This window comes from Ochotona curzoniae, unplaced genomic scaffold (genome assembly GCF_017591425.1).
Source record: "Ochotona curzoniae isolate NIBS_2020 unplaced genomic scaffold, NIBS_Ocur_1.0 contig_4501, whole genome shotgun sequence".
Lineage (NCBI taxonomy): Eukaryota > Metazoa > Chordata > Mammalia > Lagomorpha > Ochotonidae > Ochotona > Ochotona curzoniae.
Window position 1 is genome coordinate 17,476,785 of NW_024466307.1, and position 21,747 is coordinate 17,498,531.

Below are 21,747 nucleotides of genomic sequence, written 5' to 3' on the forward strand. Positions count from 1 at the left end.
TTATTGCTGTAAGAAAAAAAAAAACCAAACCTTCTCATCCTAATGCTAAGATTTTATACTACAAGTATAATGACATTCGCCCTATAATCTATAACACAAATTTCCTCCATATTCTAATAAGATAAATTGCATGACTTTTTATATGAAACTATTTTTACATTTCTAGAGTAAGTTCAGATTTGGTATATGAGTCTTCTCTCTTTAAAAAGATTTTTATTGTTTGAAGTGAGAGGGGGTAGAGAGTGAGATGCCGTCCGTCTGCTGGTTCAGCCCCAGATGGCACTCAGCAGGGAGCGGGGTCAGGAACAGCAGCTGGGACTTGGCACACATATTGGCGCCAGGGCCCAGGCAATATCTTTACTCACTGCACCACAATGCTGGCCACTGAGGGTGTGTTCAACAAAAGCTGGAGTCAGGGACAGAACAATGGAGGATTGTGCTCAGGTACGCCAACAGGAGTAGTGGGAGTCTTAACTGCTAGGCAAATATTTACCAACTGTTCTTTTTAAAATTCCTGGAGCATACTTAAAAAATTAGTAGGGTCTATTAGTCCCACAAGGGACTTCTCAATACAATTAATAGGGATACTCAATATGTGAACTCTACAAGTGCCATTCTTATACTCTAAAAAATAGATCTCCGTAATAAATGTACCCTTCTTGAAGAGACAATTCTTGGTTTTCCTCCTCAGGGCCACTGCTATCACTCTGCAGCTCAGGCTCATTCTCATCTTTTCCTGGCAAAGTCTCCCAGCTCTCGTCGCTGGAGGACTGATCTTTCTCTGTCCCAGAAAATCGAGGCAAAGAAGCAGACCACTCCCCGTCACTGCATTCTGAACTGCAAAATCAAAACACAAATAAAACAAATGGTCATTATACGCTCAAACATTTTTATCACTTGAAATGCTGGCCAGACATCATAGGACTCAGTAGAACACTAATATCTTACATGTTTTGTCAGGTACCAACGCAACCTTTTAAGCCTTAAAATAATAAAGAAATCCATTTGAAAGAAATTAACTCTTGCAAATGAATATGGTGTAAGGCAAGATTCAGAATATTTTTACTTTTTCTTTCGGTAAAGCATGTAAGTCCACGGTGACTAGACATAGATTTGTCAGATTTTAAATATATTTCTGAATATAATTATAAATACAATTAGATAATTACACAATACTATCCAGATTTAACAGCAAATTATTGCTCACCTAACTGGAAGAACTCTTTAAATGCTAACAATTCTTGCCGGGAAAAATTCTACTGTCTTCTGCACCACACACACACATACACATCAGATACACACACACGCATATATATACACACATATACCCTCCATGCATACACTCACACTCCACACATAAACCCTTTGAACATAAGAACATTCAAATTCATGAAGAGTGACACACATATTTACTGAAGTCCTTAGGTAGGGCTAAGAATGCACATTTCAATGCAAGACATTATTTAGGTAAGGAAACTAAAAGCACAAAATCAACAATGGCTTACTAAAGGACCTCAGATATAACTTTGAGTAAATTTGTTAGGTTTAACTATTAGTTGAAAAAAATGTCATCTTGTATGGGCAAATGATAAAACACCAATATTAGTCAGTCAATACTAACATCAGTCTTTCATCTCTCTTTCAGTCATGTAACCACTCATATAGAGAATACCAGAAAGAATTTTTTTTCTTTGTTCATTTGACTTCAAGGAAATTAAAAAAGAAATTATTTTATCTTAAATTTCTTCAAAATGGGGGCAGGCATGTTTGTTCAACTGGCTAATCTTCCACTTGCAAGCACGGCATGCATATGGGCGCCAGTTCATGTCCTGGCTGCTCCGCTTCCCTTCCACCTCCCTGTGTATAGCTTGGGAAAGCAGCAGGGTCTTGGACCCTTCACCCAACAGGGATACTTGGAAGAATTCCTGGCTTTGGACTGGCTCAGCTCCAGCCATTGTCGCTGCTTGGAGAATGCACGAGTTTTCTGTCTCTCCTTCTCTCTCTATATATATATATCTGCCTTTCCAATAAAAAACAGTAAAAATAAATTCTTCAAAAAAGCGAGAAGTCACGGAAAATAAGTCTTGTTGATGATGTTATTATCTGGTAAGGTCCTTTCATAGGCAGAAAGCAAGATGCTATTAACAGGTAATTGCACTAATCTGAGCTCCAAGAAATATCACAGAAACAAAAAATAAAACCAAGTTGCAGCTTTTAGCAAGGCGCAAATATCCTTGAAGAAATAAATAATATAATCCAGGCATAGCAACCAAAACGTGTTCTTTAGGTTGCATATGGAACAGAGCTGCTTCATTTTACAAAATCTTGTGTGGCCCAAAGAATAATCTATAATGAAGTAAGCCATTTCTAGCCTTGAAATGTCAACACAGGGAATAGTTTTAAATAAACAAGTTTCTGTGACTATGAGACATCTCAAATGCAAAGCTAAATATCAAGTCCTTGTTTGAAGTGCCTTTAAAAATTAGGAAAGATTTCCATATAAATTTGTGTTGCTTTTTAACACACTCACATAAAAGAAGGCCCAAGTCTTTAAGCAGTTCACCAAGTATGATGAACCTGTCCAGAAAACACCACATTCGATATGTGGCACTCTTTCAGATTGAGATAAACTGAGGCAGTTTCTCTAACCCCAATACAAAAGGAATGTCAATGTATTTTAAGAAGCCTAAGTCTACGATTGGCACAAGTGCCGCGTCTGTGCCCAACCTGGTCGGCTGCCCACTGCCCACCACACTAAGCTATCTCAAAACTCATCACAGGAAACGCCTCCTCATTCTCTTCAAACGTTGCTGGCCTTTTTATTTTTATTATTATTATTTTTTGAGATGTATTACTTTACTGGAAAGAGTTGCAGACAGGAAGAGAGAGGGAGAGAAAGAAAAGAACATTCCATCTGCATGGTTCACTCCCCAAATAGCTACAACAGTCAGAGCTGAGCCAGTTTGAAGCCACAGGCCAGGAGCTTCTTCCCAGTCTTGCACTTGCAAGGCCTTGGGCCATCCAAGCTGTTTTCCAGGCCATCAGCAGGGAACTGGATTGGAAGTGGAACAGCTGGGACTGGAACATATGGGAATTTGGCACAAGAGGCAGAGGATAAGGATGCTACCCCACTCCACCACTCCCCCTAAACTGGAGATCTGTTATAAAATCCATCTGCCACAGGAGTTCCTTTCTCAATTTTGTATCTGCTAATAGTTTTACCACATTTTCATTGTAGAAACCACTTATCTTTTGCTCCGTATACTGTAGCCACATTTAAATCCTTTCTTATTTAGTATTCTTATGTGCAACAGTTGTTTATATGCTAAGGCTCCTTTATTTGTATTTATACTTAGAAATCCCGGTTCCACTGCCATGTCTACATTTAGACACACAGTTATGAATCGGCATTTCTAAATTCAATCCTACTTCCTCAACCCACTTAAAATGTATTCTGCATCATTATTCTTCAACTTACAGAAAGTAGTACATTTCATAAAATTACTATGGGCTCTGGAGTCAACTCACCTGGGTTTGAATTCATCACTTACTAGCTGCGAAAACCTCTCTGCACCTTTATAGCCTAAACACAAAGCAGGTGAGTATAGCAACAGTATTTAATAACACACTGACTCATATGTATAAAGGGTATCTGAGTTAAAATACATAAAACAAATTTACCCTGCCTGGTAAATAATAAAGCACCCCCTGTTAATAAATGTTTCCTTAAATTATATACATATATATATACATAAATATATATATAATTTTTTTGTTGTTGTTTTACCCAAATACAGCTAGCTACCTCCAAAACAGTATCTGTTATGCTTCATATCTGAACGCGACCTGTAATTTCCTTTCGATTAGTGAAAGCAACCATTAAAATTAAAAGCACTTGCTCTGCATACCACAATATATTTCAGCCACTTTGGTGTAAGTATCTATAAACAGCATTTATTAGCTGCTCTAATCTATATCCATATATTTGTACATCTACATCTTCCCGTGTATTAATGAATCCTGTAGATACTGTTCCCAAAAGGTGAACTTTTGCTATAACCATTTCTCTTACTATCAAGAATGACTTCACAAACACTTCACTTCTTCTCCCTTTTGGACCAGAATGGATCTCATTTCACTCCAAGGCCCTCCTATACAAAATGGCTTTTTTTCTCAATTATTTCACAGACTAGAGCGGGGCTTGGAGTAGGCCAAATAGGAAAACTGTGGGCACCAAGACTGGGGGTAGGTCTGGATGGACAAGCACCAGCACCTACTGGCATGTGTGTGGGCTGGATGGTGGGGCTGGTCAGGCCGAGCCAGGCTGCAGCACCCATCAGTGGATGTGAGAGCCAGGCTGCAGCAACCATCGGTGGATGCGAGAGCCAGACGGGATGCAAGGTGCACCAGATCAGTATGCTGCAGAGGAACTGGGCCTGGGAGCAGGCCTGGTGGGATTATCGAGGGTCACCCCTACTAGGCTGTCACTCCCACTGGGGTGCATGAGGGCAGGGTGGGTGGTGGGAGGGTTAGGCTGGGCCACAGCATTCACTGGTTTGCTTATGAGATGGGGTTGCAACCACCAGCACGAGGGTGATGGAATGAGCCAGACCCCACACATGGGAATCAAGTCTGGGGTCACCTCAGGTAAGGTTTCTTGGGGGAACCCCCCTAACTGGACAGCTGGACCCAAAACTATAACCACAGGATATGTGGTCTGACCTTGGAAAGCATGTATTAAGACTGGCCTCCTCAGTTGCTGATACCTATGCAGTGAACAACATGCTAAAATGCACGTGGGGAACATGACCACCAGCTCACTGAGGCCTGCAGAGGACGCCAAGTACCACGCCAGAGGATATAGAGCAAAAGACATTAAACAATTTCCCTGGCCAACCTTTGACAGCAAGTATCTGGACCAATGGACCTTCGAAAGAATTCTTCAACCTTGGACCAATGAAACAAACAGTATAAGAACTACTGAAATTGGGCCTGGTGTGGTAGCTTAGTGGCTAAAGTCCTCACCTTGCATGTGCTTGGATCCCACATGGGCACCAGTTCTAACCCCAGCTGCTACACTTCCTTCCGGCTCCCTGCTTGTGGCCTGGAGAAGCAGTAGAGGTTGACCCAAGGCCTAGGGACCCTTTACCCACATGGGAGACCCAAAAGAAGCTCCTGGCTCCTGACTACAGATTAGCTCAGCTCTGGCTGCGGCCGCCACTTAGGGAGCGAACCAGCAGATATAAGATCTTTCTCTCTGTATCTTATTCTCTCTGTAATCAACTTTCCAATATAAATAAATAAATCTTAAGGAAAAAAAAATTTTAAAACAATTATTGAAATCAGTCAAGCAATAGCCTCAGAGTATTCTCCAACTGGGGATCCTAGGACGTCATCAGGCGGCCATCCCCCATCCCAGGGTACTGATGTGGTTTGGCTGCTGGGAGTGGCCCCTACCCCCTCCCTCTTTACCCCCATCTCAGATACAGGAGGAAAAAAATAGGAAACAATTGTCTAATCCACAAACCTCCATCTTTACCACCCTAATCAGTGGTCCACATGGGCAGACATCCTTTTCAATTATGTAACATCAGAAATACAATAATTTAAAATGGATGTGTCCGGCGCAATGGCGCAGTGGTTAAGGTCCTCGCCTTGCACACCCGGAATCCCATATGGACGCCGGTTCTAATCCCGGCGGCCCCGCTTCCCATCCAGCTCCCTGCCTGTGGCCCGGGAAGGCAGTCGAGGATAGCCCAAGGTTTTGGGACCCTGCACCCGCGTGGGAGACCCAGAAGAGGCTCCTGGCTTCAGATCGGCATAGTATCGGCCCGTTGCGCTCACTTGGGGAGTGAATCATCGGATGGAAATTCTTCCTCTCTGTCTCTCCTCTCTGTATATCCGCCTTTCCAATTAAAAATAAAATAAATCTTAAAAAAAAAAAAAAGAATGGAGGGAGTGAGGCCCAAGTAATGAAAAAACTTCAACCTTGAGAGGCAGAAGGCAGTAACGTAGGGTATAAGTTAATAAAGTAGATGTTAAGACTGTAGGCACAGAAGGAGAAAACAAACTTTCTCTTTGTGCAAAAACTAAAAGAGGAAGAGGTAGGAACACAGCTTAGAGGAATGTCCAACTGAATCACTTCAGTGTCTCCAGGGAAGCAGGAAGCAGGTTACCTACTAAGAGGTAAAAATGCACAGAATTAAAAACAAAAAAGAAGATAACTTATCGAGGAGAACAAGCTACAGAACAAGTAGTTCATAAATAAAATGATCATCGCATCCTGAGGACGGGGTTTGTCCTTTAATCAAAAGCGGTGAGTTACACAAGTAAACACTAAGGACCTCTCTGACAGACATGCAGCCACGCCTTAGTACTGCCCCCATTAGCATACGGAGTAAGATTCAAAAGCAGGCAAGTGCAAACTGCCCAACGTTACTTTATACATGCACTGGGGAACCGAATCCTTTCTGTGTACATGGGATGGAATTATACGTCATATTTTGTAACTATTTTAGCAGTTCTTAAGGAAAATTGTATTTAAAATCTCTTCTCTACTATTTTTGCCTTAAATTTGCCTTTTTGCTTGAAAAGTTTTACTTGACGAGACCTGGCTTTCCACTAAGGATCTTTTCATGGTTTCTCTCCAGTGTCAGCCTGCTGGTTTTCAGCTCCCATGGACAGCTGTGCCACTGGCCATCTCTCGCTGCACTGTTCTACGTACATAACATAGTTCTTCCTGTAAACCTGGACAACTGTGCCAACTGGCTGGCCTATTAGTGTCCTCACACAAAAGGGCATGCTTCATCGCCCTTTTGGGTAGGCATGCATGGCAGGCACCTTGTTGTTCTGCCACTGGCCCTTGGGAAGCGGGGAACACCCAGAGGCCCCACCAAATGGGAAGGTGGACAAAATGCCATTTTTCCATTACTGTTTTAGAGTCACAAGGGAACTGAATTTCATTTTATCTCTGACACTCCAGTCTTGGCTGCAAAAATGATACACGTGACATTACAATTTATGTGTAAATTCTAGGTAGAAAAACAAGGGTATTTTTTTAAAAGTTCATGGTAAATGTAACTACAAGATATATTTATTTTGTTGCAAGAAATTTCTAACATCCATGTATACTTTTTTGGCATAATACAGACTTTCCATGAACTTTCTGAACGTCCCTTGAAAGACACAGAAGTAAAATCAACCAAAAGCAATCCCTCATTCCCTAACTCCACTGGTCTGATTTTTTTGGTTTTTATCTCATAAGACCATCAACCATACAGGAATATAAGGAAAACTGAAATTGTTAATTATTTTTTGCTATCTGGCAACACCTAACTATCGTGTTACATTTCACCTGTGACAATGACTTAAACAGAATATGTATAAATTAAGGCTGCTTACAGTTGATAAACATTAAATTTCCAAGCTTTTTGAATTGCGCCTGCCTTTATCACATTCTGGTCTGTCTCCTTAATATCAGAATATTACAGTCCTGTTAATCCCTTAGCATGGGGCAATTTCTTAAGCACTCCTATATTCCTATGAATATTAAAACAAGATAGAAAGGCTTTCTAAACGTTCAGAGTATGTTCTTTTGGGAGCTTATTTTTCTTGGCTGCACCTGATGTTTTACCTGTCAAGGAAGCACTAGCAGGTGAGGCGGCACTCTGCCAGGCCCTCAGCTAGCTCAAAGCAGCAGAGCAGCCTCACAATCATGAATCCACATACTGTGACGTGTAATACAAGGCCATGAGCATCACTGGAACGGGCACCATTAGTATTTGCATTTAAAGGGCACCTGGAGTAAAATTTGGCATTTAAGATTTCAATAGACCCCTTTTAAGTATCAAATGAAAATCAACTAACTCATTTTATTCTCTCAGCAACACAGACAAGAGTCCTGAAGTTTTATCTCATTTTAAGCAAAGTTATGTCACAGAGACAGAAAAACTCTAAAAAGAAAGCACAAGTTCTATCCAAAATTGTTAGATCATGCATCTCTACAGAACAGGCAGGCCCAGGGTTCCGGGCTGCTAACACTGCTGAAAGGCTTCATCACACTGAAACTGCAGCTTTCAAAACAAGAGTGCTCACCTCAGCTTTTCTGGTCAAATTCACATCTGGTTAATTATTAGCTGCCTATTAAAATTCCCCCTTGCAGTTCTAATTTAACAAGACCATGTTTGTCCTTGTAACAGCTCCATGCAACACTGCCAGCCGCAATGCTTGTCCCATAGGGGGTAACTATTCACATGCGATGGAGAAATCATTGAGACATTTCCACGGAAGAAGGTGACCATGTATTTACCTTACAAACCGTAATTTGGATTTCTAACACCGTGGCCAAAGTTTTGACACCAAAAAGTGTCAGTGACTTTTACTGATGTTCTTGATAACCATTCTGTTTGTAGCTATATGAGTACTTTCAAAAGTTCATGGAAAAATAGAATCACAGTGTTTGTTGTGCAACAAAAATTCTGAAATGAACTTTTTAAAGACCCCTCCTATAAACATAACAACAACAAACCTTCTAGGGTATATCACTTTTCATGTTTGTAAAGTGAAAACAAATCACAGGAAATTAACCTAAAGCTTAGTATACATCCCTTCTCACAAAGATGAACAAGAGATGAAGGGAAATGGAATAGGAGGCTGTGTCTATTAACTTTCAGCCTTCATCTGGCCCTGCTAAAGGCACTCTGGAAACTACAGCACTTGTTAGGAAGTTAAGTTAGCTGGAGGAGTACAAACAGTACTACATAAAGAGAATCACTCCTCACAACTGCACAGCCTACTGAAATAAAGTCCTAAAAGTTATCTTAAGATTTACATATGCAAGTAACTGGATTCCTAGACAGACTCATTATCCTGCAGCTCTTATTATGTGACTGTCAAAAAAAAAGTGAAACAAAAACACCAAGCATTTGGAGCAACTCAAAGTGTCTTAAAGACTACTTCAAAATTAGTTCTACTGTTTGGCACAACACAACCACAGGTTCTGTAAGTCAAAACACAAATCAACTTGTACTAAAAATTGAAAGGTAGAAGTTTCTACTAACTATAAAACATTTTTTCCAGGTGTATGTTCTGTTTATGGCTGATTCACACGGTTCAGAATACTGATATATCATTTAAGAAAAATATCACAACAAGTATATTAAGAACACTCCTCACAGCCATTAAATTTCAGAGTCATCCAAGGGAATGAAAGCCTTTATCACTGATTGTTCTATAACCAATCAGCTCAGGCGTCAGTGCCGTGGCAGAGCGGGTTAAGTGCTGCCTGCTGCATGCACTGTCATCCTCTGAGTACTGGTTTAACCCCGAGCCACTCCACTTCATGGTCAGGGAAGTGGCAGGTGACCAAGCCACCCAAGAGGGAGACCCAGCAAAGGCTCGTGGCTGGCTAACTTCACCCTGGCTTAACCCAGCCCCTCTGGAAAAGGAGTCAACGGAATAAGACGTCCTTCTCCAGGTCCCTTCTTCTCTCTCTATACTCTTTCAAACGAATAAATACATATATATTTTTTAAAGAATCAGTTTACAAGCCAGCAGTTAAAAATTACCCTTTCTCTTTACAATGTGAAGGTTTCCCAAAATATCACTTCATTATGTGACATTAAAAAGCACAATGGAAGATGTTTGTAATTCTGATGGACATATCTCATTAGAAAGGCAGGTTAAATGACTTTCTTTAAAGAAAAATAATTTAACCAAGAAAAGATATGACAACATGTTTTCAAAAAGATGCAATACCAAAGATTATCAAGTTTTCAATTTGCTGACACAGCAACCCACAGGAATAACAGAGGTTCATAATCCAATTCAAAAAATCTGACAGATGAATACAGTTTGGAGCTTAAAAATGTTCCCCCTAGATTTAGAAGTATACATTTAATAATTCCCAGTGGGGTCCAACTCAGCATATACTAATTAGACATATTCATACTTCTGCAGCAAGTGTAGGAATACTTGAAAAGCAAGTCTTAATTTACTTCAGATCCAGATCTGCTATCAAGGAAATAAATATCAGCTCAGTTTTATGCCCAATTTGTGTTTCCAGAACTTTGTAAATTTTAGATAATGACTGCATACTTGAAGAAAAAAAAAGAAACAGAAATTAAGTCAAATTCCTAATTCTAATCTCAGCTTAAAATAAAGAGATTCTATGAAAATTATCTGGTAATCTTTAAAGTTTACTAGAAACTACATTTTAATTATTTTCTACAATTTAATTGTGTTTTCTACACAAATGATACCACAGTGACTTTTAACTCATATGTCCAAAGAAAATGAAAGGCTTATTATATTCTTTTACTTACTTATAATTATGACATAAAATACAGTCAATGCATAACATAGATAAATGTTTTCATATTCAAAATGATAAAATTCTTCCCTTACACTACTGTCTAGTAAAAACTAAATGACTATTATTCTTCGTGGTTACTAAAATCTTGAAATTGTACTGAACTGAACACTGTCGGGACTGCAGCAGCTGGCTTCAAGGACATAAGGTTTGCATTCTGGGACAACGAAAATTCTTGCAATGCACAAAGAATTTGTCAGTTTTTTCCTTTTTTATGCTATCTTATTTACACAAAAAGGGATCTATCTTCAAAGAAATGTTATGTCTCCTTAAAAAGCAGCACACTATTGGAAGTGTAAAAGGCAACGTCAGAGTTCAGCAGGAAGGCAGAAAGTGCCCAATCCCAGCTCTACGTCAGTCACCCTGCCTCAGGAAGTCAGACCGCTGGGCCTCAGCTCCTCAGCCACAACTGGGCAAAGCAACAGCAACAATAGGAGAAACTGACAGAAAGGGAAATGAGTGACATTAGTAACTATGGCAAAATCAATGATGGTGCTACCAATCAACAATCTGCGATCTTAATTTTAAATCCACTTTAAAAAATACAACTAATTAACTTAAATAGCATAAATTGAACTAATTAATTAATACTCATTATCTGAACTTAGAATTCTGTAACATAGGGCAAAGAAAGTTTTTGTGAAGAACTTTAACCAGGAGTCTGCCTGCTGAGAGTAACAAACCCCCTCCCCTTCCCTGACGGTGTCACAGAGTCCAGGCACACCAGAAGCAAGCCACCTTGTCACCGTCCAGTATGATAACGCACTGCATGAGGCCTTACCTGTCTTCATCCTTGTCATAGAGCTGGTAATAATCTCCACATCCATTCCAAAAGGTATTACCCCCAGCTTCTTGTCTGCCTGCTGTGGCTCCATTTTCGGTTATTTGGCTATTTTCTGTTTCCCTCGGTGTAACTCTTGAGTAAGGTGGATCCAAGAACATACAGTCATGTTCTCCATCATATTCGTCACATTTGATCAAAGGATCATCTTTACCGCTTTCCTCGACTTCCAGAGCCTCCCTCCATCTCTGAACACTTCTTTGTTTAGCTTCATGCCTACTAAAACCTGTTTCTTGGTCCACCTGGCTTGAACTTACCAGTTTTCTAACTTTTGGCCTTACTACCTGTTCAGGAGAGCTCCCATGGCTGTTGTCCCTATCACGGGTATTTGGTTCCCTCCAAGCACGCCCTGCAGCACAGCCTGCATTCTCAGATGAAGTTTCTGTCTGTCCTTCCTGGTTAGTATTTGGTTGTTTCTTCCTAACAACTTCATCTTCAGAAGAGGACCTCTGGAATTCCTGGTTGTTAAGTAATGGTGCCGAATCTAACTCTTGAAGCTCGTCTCTGATTGCACAGTTAAAAGAGGGAGCTGGTGGTGAAAGACCATTGTACACCTCTGCCTCCCCATTTGTCAACTCACATACTGTATTGTCTAATGCTTCCTGGTATCTACCAACTTCAACCACTTCCGCAGAAAGCTGAAGACGTTCATGTTCTTCTCCGTGCTTGCCATCTGCAGCCTGAGAGTCAATAGGAATCAAAGCAATTCCATTGGGCACACTGGAAGCATTACAAGCTCCTGGAGTACACTTGCCCTCAGAGTGATTCTGGAGATTTCCACTGCTTTCTAAGGTCTCCCTGCCTTCCTCACTAGGCTGGACTGCAGCAAAGGATGGGCTGCTCTCAATAGTCGGATTCACTGCTGTACCACAAGTGGGAATTTCTGTCTCATTTTTTTCACATGTGGAGTCACTGGGTATAGAAGTATGAACTTGATCCAATGGACTGGAACCTTTACAGCAAACAAAAGAAAGCACAGTGAAGGTATTAATTTGGATACAATGTTATGTAATAACTGTAACTTAAGGGTAAATCATACCATTCACTAACTTCTCAAAAAAAAAAGATGAATTCCTTTGGCAAGTGCTTCTGTGTTGCTCATCTAAACTGCAAGCGCAGACTGGTTCCCTTCTAAGTCGATTATGCCTCTGTGCAGCCTCATACGGCTTCTGAAGACGCAACGTACTCAAACCCTGACATCTTAACCTTCTGCACACAGACACGGAGAGGCTACTGAGAGCCCACTCAACAGCAAGTGCGTAGAGTCACAGCGTAACCATCTGTCCTGCCAGCAATGGCCAACCTTTCTTCTTTTTGCCGGGCAGCATAGAAAAAACTCATCAAAAGCACTTATGGCAGATGTAACAAGGGGATTAAAATGTAAGAGAAATTGGATTCCATTGTTTTGATATTAATTCCGAAGATTATAGCTCAGACTCTATACACATTACATTTCTACTGCTAAGATGGACTGTTGCAACACACTCCTAATGAATTAACTTTAGATATGTTACAGCTACGAGCAAAAACAATACATAAATCAATATGTTGATTCTCTTTGCCACGGTTCAACTGTCGGAATTGAGACTTAAGCAAAATATCTACTTCATAAGTTACTTTAAAAATGATGATTTTCATCAGTGTTAGCTTAATCACAAAGATACATTTCAGATTTGATGGAACAATGATGTATAAACAATGAAATAACCAATGCTTATTTTAGTTTTGTCATACCGAAAAAAAAAGGTTCTGTAACAAAATAACCTTAGCCAGTAATTCAGATTAAAAAAAAAAAGAGTTATTTATTTATTTGGAAGGCAGAGTTAGAGAGACAGAGATTAGTCATCTTCTATTTGCTGGTTCACCTCCCAGTGGCCACAATGGCCAGAGTTGGGCCAGTCCAAGGCCAGTAGCCTCTTTCCAGATCCTCCACATGGATGCATGGGCCCAAGCACCTGGGTCATTGGTGCTTTTCCAGGCACATTAGCAGGGAGTCGGACTGGAAACAGAGTAGCAGATCTCTAAGCAGTACCTAGGTGGGGTGCTGGCACTGCTCCCACCATGGAAAATGGCAGAAGATGGGCTACGTGCTCAGGCCTCTACACTCTGCTTCCAGCTCCTGGTTTTGGATGTGCCCAGTTTGGGCCTTATAGACTTTTGGCAAGTAAAGCAGTAGATGGAAATATCTCTTTTTTTAGCTCTGCCTTTCAGATATACAAATAAACCTTTAAAATAATAATCATATCATAAATAGTAACCTAGAATTAGGAAGTTTAGAATAAGAGAAAAAATCCAATCCAAAAAATATTACAGTATATAAACATGAAAAATATTTTTTCAAACCATTAAATAAGAAATCTTAATTTAGACGACTTCGGGTGCATTCAGGGTGGTATGGCCATGAACAAAATCTTAATTTAGTAAGCAGAATTTTACAACTGCATTTAAAAAAATGATTCTTGAAAATCTAACCAATCTTAATTATTTATTGATTAAATGAAAAATAATATGTAGGAAAATATATAGTTCACATTAAGATAATTTTTTAGTTGAAAGATGATTTCCTCTAGCTGAAGGATACAATATAATCAAGGCCATGAGAATGTAGCAGTACTTTAGAGATACTCACACTCTATTTTCTTCTGTGTTTAAAAGTATATAGTAGTGATATTAAATTCAATAAAAATTTCAAAGAATTTTCTGATTTTTATATTTTACACCCATAAATCCATATAAGCTCCACTGAAAATTTAAAAGATTACCAACTCTTACGGAACAGCTATTAACAACTCACATATTCACATCACATACCTGAGGAGTTTTCCTTGGGAATATCATCGAGTTCTAACACCTCATAGTCGTCACCAGCGCGACCTAAGCTTCTTTCATGTCTGGTCATACATGGTTTAAAACTGACGTACGCGTGCCTTCTTCCATATCTCCTGCCTGTTATTGTCTGATAGCCTCCTGCTGGTTTGGGCCAGGCAGCCTTGCTGGATTCTTGATCCATTGCTGCAATAATGGGGGAATGGTGAATTTAAAGAAGAGATAGCAATGATCTTTATTTTAACAAATGACTGCAGGTGGGGAGTACTACTTCAATCAATACATATACTATAATTTAGCAAATTATACGGTACTAAAAATCAAGGTTGCCCTAGTAGGACTATAAAACATTCAATATTCACATACTAGATACTTATGAAATACTATGTAATGAAAGTTACTGGCCTCTTCTCAAAAAAATACCTTTCAAAATTTGTCTCCTTTAAGTATTTCAGATTTTATAATAAAGCCTACCAGATCCTTCTCTCTGTAAATCTGCTTTTCCAATAAAAACAAATCTTAAATTTTTTTTCAAAAAATATCTCATTATTATATTGTCAAAATTCTTGATGGACTCAAATATTATCTGCCAAGTACCTTCTGTCCAAGTGTTCTACACATAAATGATGTGCAGTTACTAGCAACTGATGTGATAGATTCAGTAAGTGACCATGTTACCGTCAGCAGCAACATCTAAACTGCAACTGCACCAGAAAGAATCCAACAGTATGGAAAAGTCCTCAAAAGCCTAGACATAAACCTGCCATATGTCCCAGCCATCACACTCTGGGGAACGTAGGAAAAAGGAAGCTGGCATATGAAAGACATGTAGTTACCACAACCCTATTCCGAATAACAAAAACATGGACTCAACCTAGATAACTTCCTTGATTCAGCTGCTTTAGAAACTTACTCTACAGAAGATTTCAAAAACCAAAACATTAGAAGCCTTAATGACATGTCTAGTAATTCAACACAATGATTGAAGAATCAGAACTAACAATTCCTCCACAGGAACAGTCTCTAAATTGGATGTCAAGGAGGCAGAGAAAGATAACATCATAACTCTCTTATTTCCCTGCCACAAATTAGAAAGTAAGGATTAAACTTTTCAGTGTGTGGCTCAAAGCCAGCCGTCAGTGTGATGACAAGTCATGCCTGGTGTGTGAGGTAGCTGCTAAGTCTTCAGTGAGCAGAACCAACACTCCCTTACCTGACGGCTCTTTCTCAGTGTACTGTGACATATGTGGCAGTTTCTGTGCGCCCAGTTCAGCAGAATTATGATGTGATTTTCCTTTTACTCACACAATGGATAAGTTGCAAAAGATTCCTATGGAGAAACAATGGATTGAATTAACTATTTAAAAAAATGCACAAAACACTAAAAACGCAAAACCGATACCTCTCCTCCTGGGTAAGCGCTGTTGGCCTTACAACTCAAAAGCACACAATCAGATCTCACAAGACAACTGCAAACTTCAAGACTACCAAGATAACCATTTAAAACTCAGATGTAGTCTGTGCTTAGTAAACCTCTCCTATTTATCAGCCTTAAACTGTCAATGATAATAATACACATAGAATTAGTAAGCAATTACCCTGGGAGAAGTGCCGTGAAGGGTGTACAGCACGAAGCTATCTGAGAATCTTCCACACTGTGCTAATCTGGTACTCCACGCCAAGCAATGCTTACCCGAGTCCTTATCCCAGACTTGTCAAACTGTTTCAGCATTCTTATAACAGTCAACTCATCAGATAATTTTATGTCATATAAGAACTTCGTAAAAATTAGTAAAACTAAATTTACCATTAACAAGCACAGAGAACTTTTTACTTACGTGTAATGCATTGTATTTTTACACAACCTATATGACAATGTTTTTCTTTAAACAGAAGGCCTACACGCCAAGGAAATCAAGGTTAAAGTCAATGGAGAGCTCTAGTTAACCCTTCTCCTAAGTCCAAGTGTTACACGGTGAGCAGCCACCAGCCAGGAGCAGGGACCGAGCCAAAGCCATGGCTCTCTTACCCATCTCTAAGCCATCCAAGCAAAGCACACCCCCCTCCTGGCAGTCCAGCACTGCGGCCACGCCATCCTGATTTACGTTTTCACCAACACTGAACCTGCAGCTTTTGTTTCCAGATTCATTCACTTATTTGAAAGGCAGGGTTAGAGAGAGAGCAAGAGAGACTCTCTGCTGGCTCACTCCCTTAACAGCCCCCACACCAGGGCTGGCCCAGTCAGAAGCCAGGAGCAACTGGAGCTTGAGCAGGTGTTCATGGGGAGTATATTCCTTGCTGCCTCTGCACTGCGCTAACAGGAACTACAGGTTTTTACAATTAGTACAGCTGTGCTTGATTTGTGCTGTAGCCCGTCATAAAAAGTTTTCCTTTCTGGTTTTTGCTCTTTAAGTTTGCCTTTCATCGATTTCCTGCTATAGTTGACATGCTTCTTGTGGGCCTCCGATGCCAGGCTGGTTTCCTCTAAGCAATGGTTCTCAACAACAGCCATCCATGGCTACCGGAACCCGGGCCCAGGGACCTTCCGCCCCAATCCCATCCATGATCTTCCATGGAGGCATTACGCTGAGGAACCGATTATCAACATCCACCAGTCTGTCCCACTGACCACCCTGCCCTCCACATGCAGGCACAGCTCGCCTGTTAGCTCCAAGATCTTGTATATGGTGGAAAACAAGCTACGTGACCGATGAATTCGGTAAAACGGCCATGACAGTGGCAGGAAGGAGGAGCCTGGAGCTCCCAGCAAGCCACGCTGTGCGAGCAAATCTCAGTGCAGTGAGGAGCACGGGCAAAATACTGACCTGCCTGCCTGGTAACAGACTTCTCTGACAAGCTGCAACATACACATTTTTAAAGAATTTTTAAGATGAAGTTTTTTTAAAATTTAAAATTTAACTTAAAACACCTGAGTTGTTGCTAATTACCTATCACCAAAGCGAATGTATTAGGTATGTCCATGTTATCTGCTCCTGTACAGCGACATGCTAATTAACCTCCACAGTGCACACCCACAGAAAAATACATTCACCAATAGATTGTAATCCTCAAAATACACTTGAATCAAGCCAAACTATGAGCAATAGCTAAAGAGAACACACACACACACACACACACACACACACACAGCCACAGTTTCACCCCTTGAACATCGACACCAGCCAGGGCTGTGGCCGGCAGAGCCCAGAGCCTGCAACTCCAACCGGATCCCCCACCCAGGCAGCAGGTGCCCAGCTCCCGGAGCTGCTGTCTGCTACCCCCCAGGACGCAGCAGCAGAAAGCTGGGCTGGAAGTGGAGCACTCCAATATGGGAGGCAGGCACTGCCAGCTGCAGCTTGTGCTACAAAACCAGACCCAACTTTTTTTTTCCACTAATAACTGTCTCAAATAATTTCAACCTATATGACTAAGGATTTAAGTTCATATACTAAGTATTCTGCCGAGTCTTCCTTGCAGTAAGGTTGTACTGTTCCAAATACTACTTGCAGAACTGAGGATACGAGGTAATGAATGGCTAAGCATCGCCTCCCCCTTGTTTACGGGATGGATTAGTTCCTTGCTGCAGTCTTTGTTTCCTACTTTCACTTCTCTCACCTTCCATTATTGCCTACAGCACCTTTTTAATATCATCAGCGTCAATCTTGGCTCCTGTTTTACAACAAATCTGTCAATGATTATCTCGTCAGTTTGAAGCCAACACATTTAAGTGGCTATAGCATTATTACTTCATTCCTATCTCTAAAGTATAAAAAGAAAGGAAAGATTTCTTTGGTGACATTACTCTCCTTGTTCCCTGTACTATTCACTGAATGACTTTTTGTTTATGAAAATTATTCATTTCAAACCACTTCAGGATTTTACAATCTTAGTAATTTTAAACAAAAAAAAAATCTTTTAAATAAGCTAACAATGAATCAGGGAGGTATGATTTCTAGTTCTTCTAATTATTAACTTAGTGGTCATCACACCATCACTTTAACTAGAAGATTATGCCCACTGCTTGACAAGCAACAAAGATGATTTTTAAAATAATATGCAGAACAGGACAAGCTAATTTTTTTAAGATATATTTTTAAATTTTCTTTTTATTGAAAAGGCAGCTCAGATTCAGAGAGACAAGAAGATACAGACAGAAAGAACTTGCATCTGCTGGTTCACTTCCCAAGTGGCCACAATGGCCAGAGCTGAGCTGATCCAAAGCCAGGAACCAGGAGGCTCTTCTGGATCTCCCATGTGGGTGTGGAGTAAGGCTTTGGGCCGTCTTCCTCTGCTTTCCCAGGCCACAAGAAGGGAGTTGGATGGGAAGTGGAGCAGCCAGGACACGAGCCAGCACCAACGTGGGATCCTTTGAACCATCACACAAGGCTCAAAAACTACTGAAATTTTACTCCAGCCTCACTCAAGCCTACATTCCGAATATGACTTCACGCTGAGACTTTGAGCCCAAATCACTCAGCCAGCCTGCTCCTCTTAAGGAAGGTGATGCTGAACGAGCTGCTCAATCTTACCCTGCAGCAGGCAACAAATGCAAACATTGTGAACTGCACGTGCTTGTGGTACGAAACTCTCTTGTATTTTCACCTATTGCTAGAACAAAAGTTTCCTGATGCTGTCTCCTCAATGTTCCTTTTCTCCCTTTAAAAGACCTATTATCAGCACAGAACATGACATGCTGAGCCTGGCAGTATCAGCATGACTTCTTTGGGCTTTCTCTGGCTGATAATGCTAGAAATGCTGCTTCGTATCACACTCCAACTGTGGTAGCCACGCACGTGCATCTGACTTAAATGAGGTGTTAGATAAGCAGACTGTTAACTTCTAGAAGATCTAAAAGGTTAACGGTCAGCACAGGTATACAGTTCTTTCTATGCTTCATCTGCTAAGAGTCACAAATATCTCTTTCGAAATATCTTTTCTAGAAAAAGATTAGTTAAGAAACAAACAGGATTTGATCCTTATTTGAAGGAAGAAAGGCGTTCTTAATGAGAAAACTATTTTAATGACTTTTCCAAGACCACTGGAATATTTTTAACTCTCTTGTCTCCAGTTTTACATATATGGATCCAGATTCCCTGCAAATATTTCTGGTTCCTCCTAAAACACACGTTATGGGGCTGGTATTGTGGCACAGCATGTTAAGCTGCCACCTGCACTGCTGGTATTCCATATGAGCACCAGTCTGAGTTCTAGCTGCTTCATTTCTACCACAGGTCCCTGCTCATGTCCCTGGGAAACCAGCATAAGGAACAAGCACCGAGGCCCCCACCAGCCATGTGAGAGACCCAGACTTAGTTCTTGGTTCCCGGCTTCAGCCTGGCCCAACCAGGCTGTCACGTACATTTGGCGAAGTGAGCGAGCAACTGGAAGATACTCAACTCTTTCAGATAAATAATAAAATAAAATGTCAAACAAAATAAACAAAAAAAGCCCTTATTTATTTATCCTACATCCCCTAGCTGGGCCACAAATTCAGAAGTAGAAACAGCAGCAAGATGTGTTTATAATCAACTATAACAAACATTACCAGAAGCAAGGCGCAGGTACTTCGTATGCTATAGAAATGTTGGGAATGGTTTGCAATGAAAACTTTTCCAGCATTTAATAATCCTTTCTGAAGACAGAATATCTACACTGTGTTCCATTTCCATGCCTTCCTCTGGCCTAGCTAATATCCTTTAACATTATGAACCTGAGGCATCTGAGGTCTAAAACTGCTATTTCCGAAAGGTATTTTCAACAGGGATATAGTTCTATGTGGGGAGTTTATTTATTTGGCACTTTTAAAGATGTAATGCTACTGTTTTCTGGCTTCTACATTTCCAGTTGGTAAGACAACATCATCTGAGTGGAGTTCATGTACTCCAACAACTGACAACTGTGAGTGCTTGCCAGTTCAACACGCTAAAAAAGAGTATAAAGTTCAACAACGAAAGACATGGAAAAAATCATAACTCAACAACCTCTGTACAGTGAAACTGGAAGAGCCAACAAATAAAACTTGACAAAGGTAAGTTTTAGTTAACACATACATAAAACATATTACAAATGACACTTACATAAAACTAAATTACAAATGATACCTGAAAAATGTATACAATTTATAATAGCAACCAAAAACACGAAACTCCTAGAAGTAAACATGCAAACCATACCGAAGAAAAATTACAACAGATGTAATTAAATGCAGATACAACCTCAACACTACGTTTACTGGCTTGCCTGGTTCAGTTTTATGAATATCAAGCCCCCTAAAATAATTTACAGGTGCAACATAATCAGAATAAAATACCAGTAGTTTTTTGTGGACACTAACAAGGTGATTCTACAATTCAAACAGGACAGCACACAGCCAAACTAGCAAAGGTGATCTTCAAAAAGAAAAAGGTAGAATCAACTCCTTCAGAAACTAAACTTAAAAAGCTGTAACAGAGGCACACATTTGGCCTTGAGGTTAAGATATCACCTGCAACACCTGCCAAGTGCTCAGGTTCAAGTTCTATCTCCACTCTTGATTCTGGCTTCTTCCCACCGTGCACCCCAGGAGGCAGCATGTGTCAGCACAGTGGTTCTGTCCCTGTCACCCACATGGAGACTGGCCCACTTCCCAGCATCAGCGTGACTCAGCCCTAGAGATGGTAGGCATCTGATGAATCAGCACACGGAATCTTTCTGTTTCTCTTTCTCTATGTAGTTCAAATATATAATTTTGAAAAACCTGAAAACCCATATAATTAATATAAAGAGAAAGGAATGGGCATACAGATCAAAAGAATTCAACAAAATATTATTATTGTCCCAAAGAATTTTCTGCAATAGTGAAACTGCAATGTTCAAGCCTAAATTAACTTCTATTTTTAAGGATTTATTTTATTTGAAAGGAAAAATGACAAGACAATGAGAGTAGACAGCTTTTCCACCTACAGGTTAACTCCCCAAACGGCCTTAGTGGCTGCCAGACTGAAGCCAGGAGCCCAGAACTCGTCCAGATGCTCCCTGTGGGTGGCAGGGAACAATGTGCTTGGGCCATTACCTGCTGATTTCCCAGCTGCATTTGCTGGGAGGGGAAGGAGAAGCAAGGCAGACCCTGGACACAAACTGCCAACACTACTAGGGGTGGCTTAACTCACTAGGCCACAGCACTGGTCACACACAGTGAATTCCATATAAAACATAGGAACAGTATCCAGAAACACACATATGCTATGTAGAATTGACTGACCAACGATAACTGCAGAGCTCTAAGAAAATGTGTTTTCCCCCAAATATACTACATTAATTGAATAGTAAATTTGGCATGCTTTTCCTAAAAAATGTCAAAGTTAATTCAAAACGCACTGAAGACAGATCTAAATGTATAAAGAAAAATATTAAATCCTCTAAGAGGGTATTTTTATGATGCTAGCCCCGGGAAAGATCATTTTAACCAAGCAAACACATATATACACATAACTCCTAAACAAAGAAAAGGATATGATAAACTGTACTAGAACAGAATTAGAAATGTCCCTTTATAAGAAGATACCATTCAGAGACTGAAAAGGGAAAACACAAACAAAACTAACCGAACTATGAATTACATATAGGCAACAAAGACCTTCATCCAGAATATACACACAACTTCCTAGTATCAAGAAAAGAACCTAAAATAATTCCCAAACATACACAAGGGAACCTAAAAGAAACTGAAAAA

General features: G+C 40.3%; 1 protein-coding gene across 2 annotated transcripts in view; it reads right to left on the reverse strand.

The window, feature by feature from the left end:
* Nucleotides 1–21,747, reverse strand: part of PJA2 (praja ring finger ubiquitin ligase 2) — a 55,687-nt gene that overhangs the window by 22,027 nt on the left and 11,913 nt on the right. For both annotated transcript variants that reach the window (XM_040986135.1, XM_040986136.1), the window contains exons 2-5: nucleotides 15,250–15,366; nucleotides 14,022–14,222; nucleotides 11,151–12,162; nucleotides 655–837 (exon numbers count right to left, since the gene is read on the reverse strand). In XM_040986135.1, coding sequence (XP_040842069.1) covers nucleotides 655–837; nucleotides 11,151–12,162; nucleotides 14,022–14,222; nucleotides 15,250–15,280 — 1,427 coding nt within the window. In that variant the 5' untranslated portion in view covers nucleotides 15,281–15,366. The remainder of the gene's footprint in view (nucleotides 1–654; nucleotides 838–11,150; nucleotides 12,163–14,021; nucleotides 14,223–15,249; nucleotides 15,367–21,747) is intronic.